General features: G+C 37.4%; 1 protein-coding gene across 2 annotated transcripts in view; it reads right to left on the bottom strand.

The window, feature by feature from the left end:
• Positions 1-17,741, bottom strand: part of KHDRBS3 (KH RNA binding domain containing, signal transduction associated 3) — a 90,154-nt gene that overhangs the window by 61,541 nt on the left and 10,872 nt on the right. For both annotated transcript variants that reach the window (XM_015619206.1, XM_015619207.1), the window contains exon 2: positions 2,722-2,840. In XM_015619206.1, coding sequence (XP_015474692.1) covers positions 2,722-2,840 — 119 coding nt within the window. The remainder of the gene's footprint in view (positions 1-2,721; positions 2,841-17,741) is intronic.

The following is a 17,741-nucleotide window of genomic DNA, read 5'->3' as shown; positions in this document are numbered from 1 at the left end:
ATTTTCAACCAACAACACATTTGCAGCAATACCAACACCTACCACAGGTAAAATGGTCTAGGAAACAGTATACCAGCACAGAGAACAGAGTGCAGAGGTACAGAGCATTTATGTGCAACACTGTTTCAGGTTTTTATGAGGACCACAATATTTTCTGGTAAATTCTGCAGAAGAGAATAACAGAAAAGTACAGCATGGAAAGTATCTGAAAGATCATCCAGTTCCAACCTCCTTTCCATGGGCAGGGACACCTTCAACTCAATCAGGTGGCTCAAAGTCCCATCCAGCCTGGCCTTGAACATTCCCAGGGATGGAGTGCACCCACAGCTCCTCTGGGCAACTACACCAGATGCCTCACTGCTCTTTTAGTGAAGAATTTCATCCTATTACCTAATCTAAATCTCTCTTCTTTCAATTTAAAGCCATCCCCACTTGTCCAATCACTCCATGCCCTTGGTAAGAAGTCCAAGGGGTCCATCAAGTCCACATCTCTGCAGTTTAGAGATCAGAGTGACACATGGGACAGTGTCAATGCTTTGCACAAATCCATGTAGATGACATCACTTGCATTTCCCCCTATCTAGCAACCCTGTAACCCTGTCAAAGGAGTTCACCAGTTTTGTCAGGCACTTGCCTTAGTGAAGTCACCTTCGCTATCATAATCAGGTAAATATCCAACACTTGCACTCTACATACAGCTCAGGGGAACCAAGATGATTGGAATAGCCCCATATCTATCCCACAAATTTCCACAAAGCATCTCTAACTTTTGGGCCCTTCTCTGAACACATGAAACAGAAATAGGATTAGCACTTCAAAAATTTATTGATGCAAAAAGACTTTGTTCTCCCATGTACAGGCATTTAAAACTCATGTCACTTACTGCAGACTACAGTATGCCAGGACAAGGTTCTCAGTTTGCCATGTTGAAGCTATGTCATTTCATACAATGTATCCTAATTTATTAGATCTCAAAAACAAAACCACAAGCCTGGTTCTAATACCAAGTGATAGTAAATTGCAGTGAGTGGTTGTGGTTTAGGGCAGCTGCTTTTCAGAGATATCAAGAGTACCTATCACAATTTTGAGCTGATACTCACCTCCCAGACTACTCCTATAGGAGAAATTTTAGTTTTTTGACTCTACAGAATCTTTAATGAGCAACCTTTAGCAAATATCCATCTATACATAATAAAATGGAAATTTCTAAGAGAAGTTGATCCCCAAATATGATGGTAAAAATATCTAGGATTTTCTTCACTCTGACAGAAGAGAAATTCATGTGAATAGAGATAACCATATTTTGCTTTCTGTGGAGCAGTCCTAGTGGAAATGGAGGAACTCGCATGACATGCCTGTTCTGCACAGCTGTTTTATTTTGCACCCCTGGATCTGCCTGGACCTCAGTTCAGGCTTCTTTCCATAGCACACACCAGGCTTTAATCCAGTTCAGTGTCTCCATGGGTCAGAAGTACTGACCAAACAGCAGAGCATCTCCAGCCATTCAGAATATACTAGGGCTTTCCTACTAGCTATCCCAAATAATTTCAATGTTTAGACCTATAAAGAAAGTTGACACTAGATAAAGCAGAAGTACCTTTCAGAAGGCAGTTTCCTTTTTTAATAGCAGTTTTCCTTTCTTGCCCCTGAACTCAACTATCTACATCTCAACATTTAGAAGAAAAACATCCTGTTTGCAAACACTGACCATGGAGTAAGGTGCTCCTATATTTTACCTTCCAATCTTTGTTTCTTTATGCTTGTATATAGCTCTATTTAGTCATAAAGATGACTTAAGTCAGAGTTCCAAAGAGGTGCACACATGATGTGTCGCCTTGCACTCACTCAAGGAATATTTCATGAAACTTTGAACAGCAGCAAGGAAATCAATACAAGTAACCCTGCAAAGGCCTGAGAGAAAAACACTGATACTGTACAGAAAAAAAAACCCAATTATAAAAGGTTTTCCTAAACAAGTGGAAGTAATGGTGATTTTTTTTTTCCTCCATGAACAGAAAGTCTTGAAATTTCTAGTAGGAAGAAAAAGCCATTTCAAACATATTAAAAAAATGGTAATCTGATTGTCATAACATTAACCTTAAAATTTTAAGCAGCACCAAAATAATAAAGTTCCAGAGCCTACTGAATGTTGCATAAATGCTTCCAGGCAGCAATATTTTAGTGCAGGATAATACTTGGAAGTAAAGAAGTGTTAAGAATTCATGGTGGGCAAAAATATTAATGAAACAGTCTCTATCCCTCCAGAACAAACTGCATAATTTAGCCGTCAAGCTACAATTCATTCAAGAACAATAATGGCTGAAACTTAAGAGGATGAGAAGAAAATTTACACAAATAGTTCCTTAATGGTACATTTTAAGCTGCACTTCCAGCTACAATAAGGAAGTTTCAAAGCCTGGCATCAGATTCAACTTCAAAATTTGTTTTTCCTTTCAATATTCTGAGTAAGATCCTGCTATCCAAAAAAATATGGTTCAATTTTTGCTTTCAATATACCATTTTCTGTGACCATCACCACTTTCCCCCACATTTATTCCAACAAGAATCACTTCTACCTTAGAGTGCCTACAGAACAGATTGCAGAACACTAACAGTAGTGACTGGTAATAGTTTTAAATGTTACACTAAAAGAAAGAGTTAAGATACTAGTGAAATATATTTTATAAGAACTTAAATTTATCAAAAGAAAGTTTGGCTTACCTTAGGGAATTGTTTAACTGGAATCAGAACTTTTTGTCCCAACTTCATATTCTTATTGATGACTACGTCAATATACTTTTCTTCTTCCTTTCCTTCCCCTTTTTGGAATTTTTCAATTTCTGTTAAAGAAAAAGTTATTTTTTCAGTTTAATGCAACAACCTAAATGTTAAGAATCTTCAAATTAAGTGTAAGTTTCAAAGCTAATAATATATGGCATACATATGACATATTGTGTAATTAATACATGTAATTGGTAATACAAGGCCAATAGAGTAAAGCATGTTTCCCTTTTTTATATTCTTGTTTGTATCAGCATGCTGAATTAGCATTGCAAACACTATATTCATTTAACACTTAGTATACATTCTTTTATATGGCTCAAGAAGTGAAAACTATTCCTAGATACCTTTAAGCATGTTTAAATTAAAAATATATAACAGTTTAATATTCAACAATTTTATTCCTCTTCTATAAATAAAGTATGCAGTTTCAATGGTGGCTTTCTACTGTGCACTTATAAGCAAATGTCAAGCTAATCTTTCAGAATTTCAGGAATGTAACTGAGGCATAGAGATCATACCCAAAAACCTGAGATTAGTGTTCTACCAACAATGACATTATTAGGAATGGGATTTAGAAGTTCAAACCCTGGCTTGCATTACTCTATTCATTTCAGAGATACAAAACTGACTCTTGATTCTACTTTCCTCAAAATATTGACTCTCCAGGGTGCTAATGAAAAATTGCAGATTTCATTTCATTAGAGAGGATTAACAAGGAGCATACAGGGAGACAAACTGAAGCACTTTTTGAGGTATTTGCTGGATTGGGTCCATCATGCTGGGAGCTGCAGCATTAAACTTGTTAGCACAAACCAAAACCCAACCCAATTCAGAAGTGCCACATCAGTTCTTTGGGAATCTAGCACTTTCCTTCACAAGCACCTCCATATACCTTGTTAATTTGCCACAAGAAGAAACACCCTTCTAACTCCACTCAACCACTAGAAATGAAGGACATTCATCAAGATATTATAATTTCTTTAATGGGAATGTGGTCTTATGCCAAGAGGAGACTGTAATGAAAACTTGAGCACAAAGAAACCAATCAAAAATATAGGCAAAACCAGCCTTTAGTACACTTTCTAAGGCAATCTGGTTTGAAATTAGGTCCAATGAAAACCAGAATAAACCAACAAATTTCTAACTATAGAAAAAGATCCAAGCACCGTTATCAGATTTGTTTAATGAATACCAGTCCATTTCCATGTACCACTACAGAAATGAAGATGCCAACGTCTGTTTTAATAACTGAAAGTTCCATACAAGTTTTAATTTCACGAACACATAACAGGAAATAATTTATCTAAGTTACTGTTCAGTGTCTGAAAACTAAGAAAGTAAAACCAGCCGCAGACTATCTGAAGGCTTCTTGAAGGAAAATAATTCCCCACCTGTACTTTCAAAACTTCTTGTCAAGTCTCTATGAATTTTTTGATTCCTAAGGATTGTAGCAATGTAAAAATTCTGGAGGAGCCCTATCAAAGCAGCCTCCATGCTCAAGCACGTCCTTTGTTTCATCATGCTTAGTAAAAAAAAGCCTCCAGCACCATTATCCCACCAGCTAACAACAACTGAAGAACTTTGTAATAGTCGAGAGCCAGATAAAAATGGAAATTTAGAAATGCCACAATTACAGACTAGGGAATTACAGGCAATTAAACAGACGTAAAGTTGTATCAGTTTAATTTGGAACTCATTTCCAGGTGAAAATAAGACTAAAATTTTATAGAGTGTGATGCTCCCACTCAGAAATCAGGTGACTGGTATCTTTCATAAGTCAAAGTTTCCAAATACCACATTCAGTTTTAAAAGCATAATACTATCACAGTATTCAAATACAGATGTAGATCTAACACCCCTCTTTCCTCATGTAACAAGGGCAGTAGTGACAAAACTGATTTCTCTTGAAAAACAAGAATAGTTACTTAGAGGTTTTTATGTTTTACAAGTAAAAACACAACATTAATTTTTAAGGCTGCTGTTGGTATTACACTATCAGTAAAAACATTCAAAGCTTAAAATTGAGGAGAAATCTGCTCTTCTTTAGCAATATTTTACACCACAAAATGCTGATTATTGAAACTGTAATAGAAATACATCCATTTGTTATGACTGAGGCAAATGCAGTTGCAACAAAAATTGATATTTCTTCATTTAATATTGATTTTAAATGTTAGGACTAAAATTTGTTCCAAGTCCGAAAAGCACAATGAAACTCCACTCAACATTGAGTTCCATTAATGCATTTTGCTGTATTTTTTGTGACAGAGCCGTTCACCAAGACCCCCATGTAGTTCAATTGATCCTAGTCTGATACAAGACCTTTACAAGTTCTCAGTCACTAATTACTGTTAAAGATTTTCCTGAATAATCTAAATTTACAAAATAAAAGTAACTTCAACAACAAAGCCCACCAAGTTTTTATGAACTGGTAAAGCTAAAAATTTGTTTTCTCATGTTGAGTCATATGCTGTTATCCCCCAATACACAGCATGGCATACAATGCAACCACCCTGCCTACCTGAAAGTGAGAACCACAAATTTATGAATCAACAGTAGTTTGAGGAACTTCCTAAAAACTGCCAAGAAATATTACACCTGGAAATGAGTTGTTTCAGACACCTCAGATGCACTTAAAATGCACTTGGAGTTAAGCACAGAGTTCTACCTCAGTAACGTTCTTCAGCTGAGCCAGCTGCATAAATTCCTTAAGAGATCAATAAACTGCTAATTGTATTTCCTAAATACTTTAGCTTAGAAAAGTTATTTGAATTAGGTATTTGAATTTAGGTATTTGGTTGCAACAACGTGACTAATGCTAAATATGCTCATAATATGGGACTACTTTGACTAATAAAAATCATAAAAAGATTGTTCTCTTGCTCTAGTGGATACTGAGCTTCAAGTCATTATTAAAAGAAACACATTATTTACTCCAAAAATCAGTTCTCCTACACCAAGTATCAACATACTTTATTGAACATCTTATGCAAAATCTCTTTATTCTTTTACCTGCACTGTTTAAACAACTTTCTTTTTGCTTGAAGAAGCTACTGAAACCCATTAAGAGGCTGCAAAATAAGCTCTCAGCAAAATGGATCACAATTTTCCCCATTTGTTTTAAAGACAAATCACTTTACCAACAAATAGCCACAGTCCATTACCAAAGCAGTACAAAGTAAGATTAAGTAATTTTTTCCTGTTATGGTCTAATGTTAATCAAACTTATTTACAACTTTCTGCCTCTTCATTGGTATTGTAAAGGACTTTAGTTTTGTATGAACAAAGTCCAGTCCACTGACTGATCACAGTTTATCTCAGCTTTTACTTTTTTTTTTATTTCTTTGAACTTGAAATCCAAGATGAACGGGAAATGCTGCTAAGCATTAGAATTTTAACCATATCTCCCCACAGCTCTTGCAATTTCATTCACATACATCAAGCTTTAGATAATTAGGGAAAAATCATGCCAGATCACACAGGAAATCCAATCAGATTTTCAAGGTCAAATGGATAGGAAGATTTGCCTTTTCTTAATCCTTAGATTACATTCTGCACTGCTTAGCTATATGAAGCAATGCCATTTCCTAGATCACAAACAGTAAATAAACATGTGATTAAAGCTTCCCATAATGCTAGAGATTAAAATCTCATGTTCTCAGACCAAGGATGCAGCTAATGCAACAGGAATTTAACTGCATGGATTTTTTTTTTCTTTACATTTAATCATAGCAGAGATCTAAGCAATGATTAGTCCTCAGTTAATTCACCAAATAACAGTGATAGATACATCAGATAATGACGAAGTAGAATTGTTTCATATTATTCTTCAGTTAGAATTAATCTTCCTGGGGCAGAACTACTGGAATCCAGGATTCCAGATCCCTTGGCTAAGCCAATATAAATACTTGTGTTTAATGCTGAGCCAAGTGATGCCCTATTTGTCTGTAGTAAATCAATATAATAAATACAAGATCAAATGTCAACCTCAAAGTAAACAGAAATGTTTACTGCATTTGTCCTTAAGGCAATATTTCCTTTACACAAGATCAGGAGAAGCAGAAACCAGGTCAATTTGCCTGCAAATCCTTAAAGTTCCTACTATATTTCCTGAGATTCAGATGTCTTACCAAATACTCCATAAGATCCAAATAATTTTGTGCTAACTTCTTCCTACTTCAGATGGAAGAACAAGTGAAAAATGCAAGGCTACTCAAGGATATACACATGATGATGGCTTAAGAGAACAGGGCATGGATGGAACTGCACTGCAATTGCACTAGAAGTAGTTTCTACATCCATTTTAAAAGTGAAGATATTCTAAGAATTACATTATCCTTTAAAAATACTCCTAAATCAAGTGGGTTTGAAAATTGCTAGCATTATACAATAGAAGCAATAGATTTTGCTTTATTTTGGCAATTTTATTGCCTTGTATCTGAGAAAAGGAAACATCAAAATTTAGACTGACTCAATCAAGCATGTTATACAACTACTGAAGTATAGCCCAATAGCAGTAATATTTCTCAGTGACTCCTCAAACCTTCACAGTTGACTTAGAAAAATCACACCCTCCTCAATTCAGAAAGCTCTTAAGTCAAACTGAAGGCTGAGTATCTTTACATACTTCCCCTGTCCTTTTAGCTCTTGAAAACTCACTGCTTTTCACCATTGCTGGAGACAGAACATTGAGCTGGATGGCCAGCTCCTCTGGCTGCAGGATTCCTTTTGGTTTCACATTAGAAAAAAAATCAAAGTGATGGTACTACAGAAAACAGACCTTGATTTATTAGTTTGCATTTTATGAAGACCTCCTTTAATGAACACATTCAAGCTTTGTTAATAGACAAGCTCCCAGAGGAAAAGGGGGATTTTCAAGTCAGTTGTAGCAGGATTTCAGAAAAAAAAATAGGTTTTCCTTAATGGAATATCAGCATTCCATACTGTTTATTTGGAAATTTTTGCTGTGGCAAAAACCATAACTTATCTCAGAAGACACATTTCAAGAATAACTACTCTTAAAAAAATATTACAGCTTTCCCAACTAAGCCAAGTCATAGGAAGTTTGCTGTGCCAGATGCTGACTAATTGCTCACATTGACTAATTCCAGGAGTTCTGTAAAACCAGAGTACAGTAAAACAAGATGGTGAACCCAATTACAATTCCAAGTTCAATTAAATTGATGAAAGCTTAATCTCATTATTGTTGTAGTAAAATGGTCTTGATTCAGTTTATACATTTTTTCCCCTCAACTCCTTTATTCCCTGTTCTACTAGGGGATGATTAAAAGTTCTTTGAATCAGCACCTCTCCAACCAATATTTCTCATCTTTTGAGCTGAAAACAGTACTGCACAGCATGAACCTGAACTCGAATCACCACACCAAGGCTTTAATACATTTCAAAAGACTTGCTGAAATAAGCCCCACAGATTTCTTTGCAGCAGCCTCCAACAGACCTACTACTCACTCCCTGTCCTCTTGATCAGCATGAAGCTGGACAACCTTCCCAATTTTTGCACTAAACAGCAGAGGCAACCTTAGCCTCCTATTTTTGAATACCTTAAAACATGTCTAGCATAGTCTAGTTTGCTTCAAAGCAGTTTCTCTGTGAAGACATTCACAAAAAAATGCCAAATGTCCCAGTTTCAACTGTATATGGCATGACAATCCCTCAAAAACACACAATGAAGTTCAGCAACTAAACAATTTCTGATATGAGTAAATGCTTAGACAAATATCCCTTTTTACACCCTCCAAGATATTTCCAAAGTAAATATTAATTGGCGTATCCTCATTTAAAAAAAAAAAAAGGAAAACTAGAAAACTAAAGTAATCAAACAAAAAAAATAGCCTCAAAGTATTTAAAATAAGGAAACTAAATATGTGTGGAATGGCAACATTTAGACTCATCCTGAATGGGTCTAAAACACAAATAAAAAATGCAACAATTTTCAATTTTTAATGCTGTTACCCTATTACTGCTCCCACACCCACTTCTTTAAGAGCCTCAGAAAGCTTCACCAATTCTCCTCAGCCAACATTTTAATCCTCCAAAAAGTCTTTTTAAAAATCACAAGTTCTGCATCCATAATAGGTCCTAATTCTGAACTGGCATAGAAAGTAATGCATTAAGAGCATGAATTGTGCATAAAAAACCACGCTAATTTGCTTCAACTAATGCGTATTATTACAACAGTTGAATTCCAAATAACTGTCTTTCATACACCACCTTAATTTTGTAAAAGCAACTGACAATGAATCTAATTTCAATTTACAATAAAATAAGCAGTTCATGCTAGAATGATGTCTACAGCATTCAGAATCCTCAAATTAATAATAATATCCTGTTGAAGAACTCAAACCAATCTTTATTTAAATTGCATTCACAGGCATTATAAGTTCTATTTTACAGTAAGTACTACTATCTGCACTGATCTGAAAATACATTTCAGTCACCAAAATGACAAACATTTTGAATGGGCTTTTTTATTTAAGCAATTCAAAACTAATTGAACACCTATTACCTTCACATCAAAAATTACTCCACTAAAATCTGTTTAGACTGATTAGTATTAGCAGGAAGGTAGGAAGTACCACAGTAGGAACTGTCAAAATCATGTATAAGGTATTAATAGATGTTTAATCAGTCTTGCTCAGGAAGAAAACAAGATGTAGACAGACTTCAGTCCCATATCCTCAACCTACTCCACTGAAAATTATTTATCTCATTGTGAAGATAACTTAGAACAAAACGCTGAAGTCAGCTGTATGATTTACCTACTGTACATTTACCTACTGCAGATCTTTCTTTAAGCACTAATATTTTTCAATTAGCAAAGTCAGGCATCCACTAACTACAAAAAGTCAACTCATTTCTTTTGTAGCTTAAAATCCAATATACAGAGCATCTTACACTACTTGGTGCATAGGATTCAAGTTAATACTCTGTATCAGGAGTCCTTATAAGCAGCTGTTCCACCTTTTATATTTATGCCTATGAACACAGGCAGGTAGCTCTTACACAAGATTTCACTTGACATTTTGGTGAGACATCAAGAAGGGTCTATAATCTTTCTTCTTTATCATGTACATGGGACTGCAGAGTACTACAAACTTTCTCTGACTCCTCTGACAACTTCCACAAGAAAACATATAAGTCAGATCTCAACTGAAAAATGGATACAACCTGCAGCTCCCAATATGCAAATATCCCATTTTAAACTATTGCCAAGGTGAATAAGTAGGAGCACTATTAAGACCACACTTTAAGGCACTGGCAAAGACTGCAGTCTAAAAACCTGCCAGCAGATTCAAACAAACCATATTTAATACTAGAAGATAGCTATGCTAACAAAACACATCCCTGTGTTTTGTATAATTGATAGTTACACAAGTAAGTGTACAGCTGTTTACTTAGCATTATGCAAGATTTATGTAGCCGTCAGCAAGACAAAGTAGTGTTATCTTTTACTTCTCTAAAGATCATTTTTAGGCAACTAGAACTTTGCCAGGAGCCTCCATCCCCATGACAGAAGGCCACGGCAGAGCCTCACACTCTGGCAATCCTTAATTCAGTTAACATGTCATATCCCACTGATAAATACCAGTAAAACACAACTCACACCTCTTTAAGTCACAATTTACTTGAAATCATCACTAAAGTAGGTGTTTCAGGAAACATCCACAAATACTGAGGGAGCTGGCTGATGCCATCACCTGGCCACCATTTTCATAAGGTCATGGTCACCAGGGAATGTCCCTGAGGACTGAGGCAAAGCAAGTATGAGTCCAATCTTCAAGAGCAGGTAGGAGGATCTTTACCACAGTGTGGTAAAACTCGTCTTGATCTCTTGGAAGGTCATGTAGTAAACAGCTCTTGAAAACCATTTCCAAGCATAGAAGGACAAGATGAGAGCAGTCTGCACAAATTCATGGCAGGGAAGTCACAGGTACTAAACAGTGCTATGAACAATATGAGATGAGACAAGAGCTGATGTGTCCACCCCATCTGTAACAGGGCTTTTGATAAGCCTCCCACACCCCATCCTCATGTAGGCTGATGAGGCACAGGATGGAGACATGGACCTTGAGGTGGACTGAAAACTGACCTGCCTGGCTCAAAGGACTCTGGCAGGGGTATCACAACCAGGCCAGCCAGGGGCCAGATAGCAGTGGTGAGCACTGAGGGTCAGTGATATTTAATATCTTCATCAATGACCTGGCTTGATGGCACAGAGTGAAGCTTCAGCAACTTTACACTTAAGAGGAAACTGGGAGTGATTCAAACACCAAAGGGTTGCCTTGAAGAGCTGGAGAAATTGGCTGATAGCAGTCCTACACAGCTCAAAGGGAAGTGCAAAGCCCTGAGGAGGAGTAATTCCATACAAGAGAATGGCCTAGAAACCAAAAAGCCAGAAAGAAGATGTGCAGAAGAGGACCTGAAGCTCAAACGAGCCAAACACCAGCCAGGAAGGTGCACTTGAAAAGGCCACCACAACCTGGGCTGCACCAGAACAGCACTGCCAGCACTTTGGAAGTGGTGATCCTTCGTCTCATGCAAGTTATAGCAAGCATCTTGATTTCTTCTGTTTTGCTGTAGAGTTTTGAAATTATTTTTTGAAGGAAAGATTTTTTTATTTTTTTTCCCATCTTTGGTACTTTGAAAAAATACTAGTTCTAATAAATTCTGCCTCCAGCCCAAGATTTATTTCTCATGAAATACTGGAACATAGAAAGCCATGATTTGTTACCTGAAAGCATGGTAGAAATTAATGTTATTCACTCACCTTAGGAATGCTAAAACAGCCTAGAAAAACAGATATGGACAGACTCAGGGTAAAGCAGTCCATTGTTTTCCCTCTCCATGGTGTCTGCCTGAAAATGCACTCAGCATGCAGCTCTTCCCACTGCTTCCCAGAACACCACATTGTGCAAAATGCATTTTTCTGTCCAATAAAAACTTGTCACTGTCCATATTCCACACAGAATACCTGCTATTGTAAGTATTTGTTTTTTATTCTTATATTTAAGTCAGTGAAATTCAGAGTTAGCACCAGACACTTATGACTTAAACTCACACCCACTGATCCTACATAAGCTCTACCACCAAGTATAACCTCTACCACCAAGTATAACCTTAATCTTACTACAGAATTGATTAAAAAAAAATCTATATATTCTGTGGCATTGCACAAATGAAGTGAACTCAGAAAGTGAATGCAATCCTTGCTTAAAGTTTCAAAAAGACGAGCCATTGAAAACAGTGTACACTGGAGTAACATTCTTGTATAATCTCTTGTTTCAACCTATTGTTCATAATTTTCTCATCTTGCTGAATTTTAAAACAAGCTTCCTGGTCCTTTGATGGAAATTTCTCAGAATCCTGAGACTCAAATGTCTGAAACTTTGTTTTTTAAAACAAACTACTGAAGTGCAAGTAAGCTGTGAAAAAGTAATCTTGTACAGAAAGAACACAAAACCACAAAAACAGGTGGATGTCATGGGTCATAAAATAGATGAGTTGTATATTACTCTGTAAAACAAAAAAAAATCACAAATTTTAAAAATGTTTTCATAATATTTATGGAAAAGGTAACAACCTAAAGCATTTGTGCATTCTGATCCACAGATGTAGGAAAACAAACCTATGGACATTAGTTGGCCCATGTGAAAGAAAAGGGACTAATTCCAACACACCATCCTGGATTAGGTTAACACAACCTTAATCCTCTGACCTCAAAGCCAGGTTGGATGGGCTTTGAGCAAGCTGGTCCTGTGGAAGGTGTTTCTGCCCATGGTGATTGGAACTAGATGGCCTTTAAGGTCCTTCCAACCCAAACCACTCCATGATTCCTTCAGAAGGAAGGGACTTCCACTGCCAGCAGATAAAGAGGCAAAGCACCACTTTTGACAAAATTATTGTAGGCAGTCCTTGTATTTTTTGTCACCCATTACAGTCCTGGGCTGCAGTAATGTAATTTAGCAAGAAAAATGTACAAAGGCAGCTTGCACATCTACTGTCCCATGGGAAAGTGCAGCTTAAAGAAATTTGTGCTGTAATTTTATCTATGAGTTTCAACATAAATTGGATGTTAAAAACTTCTAGCATCCAAGTTAATTTTTAACTAGCATAGGGATAACATTAATTATAATGCATTCCAAATGCTCAATAGCAGGCAATTCCAAATTATTTTCTGTGTATGAATACACAAATTACACAGAATTAATGCATATTGCTACCACATTCAATTTTTTTTCCAAAATACTGTGCTATTAAACTTATCCTCATGAAGTTAGTTGAACCACTTCACAGAACTGTGGAACTCACAAATCAGACTCCCAAAGAAGTGTCATAAAACTTGAAATTCCATCTTAAGGATTCAATCCAGCTCCAAATCATAAGGAAGGGACCAAACATCTTTCAAGACCTGCTTCTGCAGGAAAGCAGCCAACATCTCCAGCTGCAGTAAATCTCTGCCTCTGCAGGACCATGTGCCTGTCCACAGAGCACCTTTCCTGAAAAAGGTAATCTTCCAACTTCCATGGCGTCTATGAAGAAAGGGTTGGGGTTTTTTTCCTCAAAGTAGTATTTCTAGCATTCACCTAATAGAACATATTCATCTTTCCTTATTTAAGAAAAAAATGAAACAAACTAAGTTTTATACCTGCAAAAATATCTGAAGTAACTATCAACTTATGCCAGTAAGCTTTTTCTGAAACACACCTTACAAAGCTAAAATATAGTACAGTTTAATAACATTTATGGTATGGGTTTACTTGCTGTAAGAAACAGTTCTGACTCAATTTTTCCACAAAGAAAGTATCTTCATGTTTACCTTAAAAAGAACTAAGCAGTTCCTTCTGAGTAAGTTGTATTTCAGGTCAGTAAATTTGTTTACAGAAAGCATCTTTGTTCAGTAAAAAGTATTTTTAAAGGTCTAAGTTTCTTTCCAACAGACATGATTATGGTATAACTGTAAGAATCAGGAAAACTGCATGTTCTGTGCATCTACTCAGCAGTCAAGACATTGCAAATTCATTCATCTTGCTAATTTGTTTTGAAGACAGTTTAAAATCAAATGCTTATATAGAATTCTAAAATGTGATTCCTGAGTTTTACTGTAGCCAAATTATGTCATGTAGGTATTTGATGAATTAACTTTAGACACATTACTGGTTTTAGTTTTAATCCAGTTAATTTCAAAATGCCAATTTTTACCAAGCAACTTTTTCCCAGTGATGAGAATGTGTGTTTTTAGGGGAATAATTCCTGTATTCAATAGTTTAAATGGCAGATTTCAGTACATTTCTACAAATTACAAACCAAAAAATCAGCTGCTACAAGGTGTCATAGGCACAAGACAGCTGACACCTTTAAGTGCAGTGAGACAAATCACAGCCAGGGAAGTTCACCTATATGCAAGGTGCGACAGCAAAAACAAAAATGATCATTTTTAACAACAGTGCTGGGAACTGGCAGAAGCTGCTTCTAACCAGACAGCTGCCCTGCTTGTCCCCCACCTGCATTCACAGCCCCATATATTCAAGTTTCTGCTCCTTCATCACTTCTGTCTGCCAAGAAACAATAAGAAAAGTGCCAACGCAAACTACCTGAGGTGCCATTACTTCTTGATTCAGTGATGCTTAAATTGCTTTTATATGGGAAAGAAAATGTTGATGCTCCATTTTCCAAAAGTACAGAAAGAAGTTAACTTCTAGATGTGGCAGAGGACAAAGGGAATGAATTTTAAAAAATACAGCTGCCTAAGAAATTTAGAGTGAGTACCTAAAAGATGAAGGACAGCTGAGACAGCAATAACCAATTAATAGGGTAGATTTTTTTATTGCTCCTTGCTACTAGGGAGAAACAAAGCAAAAAAAGTGAGTTTGGGAAGAAATTTAGTCACAATGGATACTTGCACACCCATAAAGAACTCTTCCTAGAGAAAGGATCATGTGTTACTAAGTTTCAAATCTCACTTCCCCTCTCCATTCACTGATCTTAGAGCAAGTGCAGGAATGAAATGCCACATACAGAATAGCCACATAAAAAGGCTGGAATGTCTTATTTTGCATACACCCAAGAAATAAAGGTGCTTCACTGAACTGAAAAATCTGACTATCTACTAATACATCTGAAAGGAACATTTAACCACAGGGAATATAAGTTCTTTCTCCTGCCAACAGGCAAGACACATTCACAAATCCCTCTACCGAATCTGACATTTGAGTTTAAAGACTCAATCATCATTGTGTCACAGAGCCAGAAAATACCAGAAATGCTGCAATGAATTTTTGTTGATCATAAATGGAACCACATTCACAGAGCTGCTCTTTTTGCAGGATCCCTTTCTAAAGCAAGGCACAACAAATTTAGTAAGTTACTACTCATACTTGCTATAACTAACTTCAAAAATACATACATAAGACTGAATTACCAGAAAGAGTTGGGAATGAAAAGCTTTTTTCAGTAAATTCATACAGTTTTTACTTTACCTTTGCGTAATAACTATCCATTGGCAGTACCCCTTAACAAGAAGCATGAGATTAACTATGTAGCTGGCCAGGAATATCTATTCTGTTTAATCTATTTTTCTGAAGGGGCCATCTGCTCTTAATTCTTCATTTTATAGCTTAGCTTGAAATTGCATTCACTGTTCTGTTAGGATTTCAATTAGGTACATGTAAAATTTCTCCCATATCAGGATGGCTGTCTTGAGGATGAAATACTGTAAGGGGAAAAGGTATTACACAAAGTTGATTGACTATAATTGATACAGCTCAAACAGCTAATTAGTCATCAATAAAATGAAAGAAAAATAATGCTAACATTTGTTTTATTACAGCACAGTTTGACATCCATTACTAACAGTATGCACAGCCATGTTTAAGGTACCAAACCTGAATAAAGGAACTATGTTTGCTTTCTGCATTCCCTCCATTCAGCTTTTCTGATTACTGCACAAAAACTTCAAATCTCAGCTTTGATAACAGCAATGAAACCTTTCCAAATGGGGAGCCAAAAAATACCTCATACAGATTCCAACAAGACATATCTACGTGACTATCATCATTTGCACAGACTTAAAAGTAATGAATAGTTACTGCTAAAACATTTACTGAAATACAAGCTACAGGGTGGACCTCTAGCCTGTTAATACTCCAGCACAATATAAAATTAAGCAAAATATTCTGAAAGAGCTGTAAAAAACTGAGCCTACAGTTTTAACTTATACTTTATCCAAGTGGGAAAGAAATTCTTTGATTCAATTATTTCCTATCCATTTCACTGCTTTCCCCAGAAAAATGACCAAAAGGAAGCTATCCAGCAAGTTGAGTACTTTAGCTATTGCCTAGAGTAACTAAATAAATACTCAGCATCAGCCTCATGCAAGGCATCATAGCAAGCAGCCTCCTAGCCCAGGCAGTCATTGGAAGCTTTGGCCATTGCTTTGAACACATGAACAGGAATAAGGGATTGGTGCCTTCAGGACCTACAACCTACTCAGAGGCAGAAAATACATGATGTTAGCACAATGCTCAGCACACCACTGAAGTCTAAAGAAACTATGATCTACCAGTTAAGAAAGCAAATCACATCCATTTTCCACTGTCAGGGCTTTAATCTAAAGAATGATTGGCTTAAGAATTCTTTATAGAGCTGATCCCACAGACAGCTACTTTTGCCACTCACTTAAGTAATGAAATACACACCAGCATTTTTAATTAACCTTATATTGAACTATTACTTAGGGTTTCAAACAAGGCCTATTATTTCAGGTCTACAAACTGTACAAGCGCATCTATAAATAAATAATTTATAGATACCATAATGGTAATTTCCCTGTACTCTCCATTTCATCAGCTGATAATAAAGGAATATTCTAAGAGCTTAAAGTTCAAAAGTCTTGGAAAGTTTATCTTAAAATTTTATTCAACACTTATCAAATTGGACTGACAGCAGTCTTAAGCATAGATGAAGAAAACACCACAGGCCAAAGCTACCTGAGATCATGGAAGGGTTTGGGGTGGAAGTGACCTTCTAGTTCATTTAGTTCCACACCCCCTGTCATGGGCAGGGACACCTGCCCCTAGACCAGGTTTCTCAGAGCCCCATCCAACCTGAGCTGGAACATTCAAAGGGAGGGGCTTCCACAGCTTCTCTGAGCAACCTGTGCCAGTGCCTCAGCACAAAGAGAATTTCTTCCTAATATATAATCCAACTTTCTCCTCTTTTAGTTTAAAACCATCCCTTGTGTATGGTATGGTGCCATCCTCAATATATAAATGAGGGGCAGAAGGAAGAGGTGGACTTTCGGAGTGGGAGGAATAAGGAAGGGGGAGGATGTTCCAAGTGGAGGCGTTTGTCTCCTCGAGCCACAGTCAGGTGTGATGGAATCCTGCCCTCCTGGAGATGGCTGAACATCTGCCTGCTCATGCGAAATGGTGAATGGATTCCTTATTTTCATCTGCTTGTGTGAGCAGTTTGTACCTTGCTTATCACAGTATCTTAACGCGGAGTTCTGCAGCTTTTACTCTTCCGACTCCCTCCCCCATTCCTTCTCGGGGGAGGGAGCGAGCGGCTGCGGGGGCCGAGCTGCGGGCTGGGGTTACAGCAGGACAGGGACACACCTGCGCCTTGAGACACGGAACAGACAGAACACATCTGGCTGCGACAGCTGCTGTGACAGGCAAACACCCATGGTACCCAGCCCCGACTCCGCTCTCCCGAGGGGCTGACACCCGATCCCATCTCTCCCGGGGATGACACCCACTCCCCGGAGCCCTAGTCCTGGCTCTCCCGGGGCACTGACAGTCGCTCCCATCCCCCCCGATTCCGCTCTCCCGAGGGGCTGACACCCGCTCCCGGGAGCTCCGATCCCGGCCCTCCCGAGGGGCTCACACCTGATCCCAATCCCGCCTCTCCCGGGGGCAGCGCAGCCGATCCCCCGCCTC

This window comes from Parus major, chromosome 2, assembly GCF_001522545.3.
Source record: "Parus major isolate Abel chromosome 2, Parus_major1.1, whole genome shotgun sequence".
Taxonomy (NCBI): domain Eukaryota; kingdom Metazoa; phylum Chordata; class Aves; order Passeriformes; family Paridae; genus Parus; species Parus major.
The sequence above is the reverse complement of the archived record's forward strand: the minus strand, read 5'-3'. Positions and strand labels throughout refer to the sequence as shown.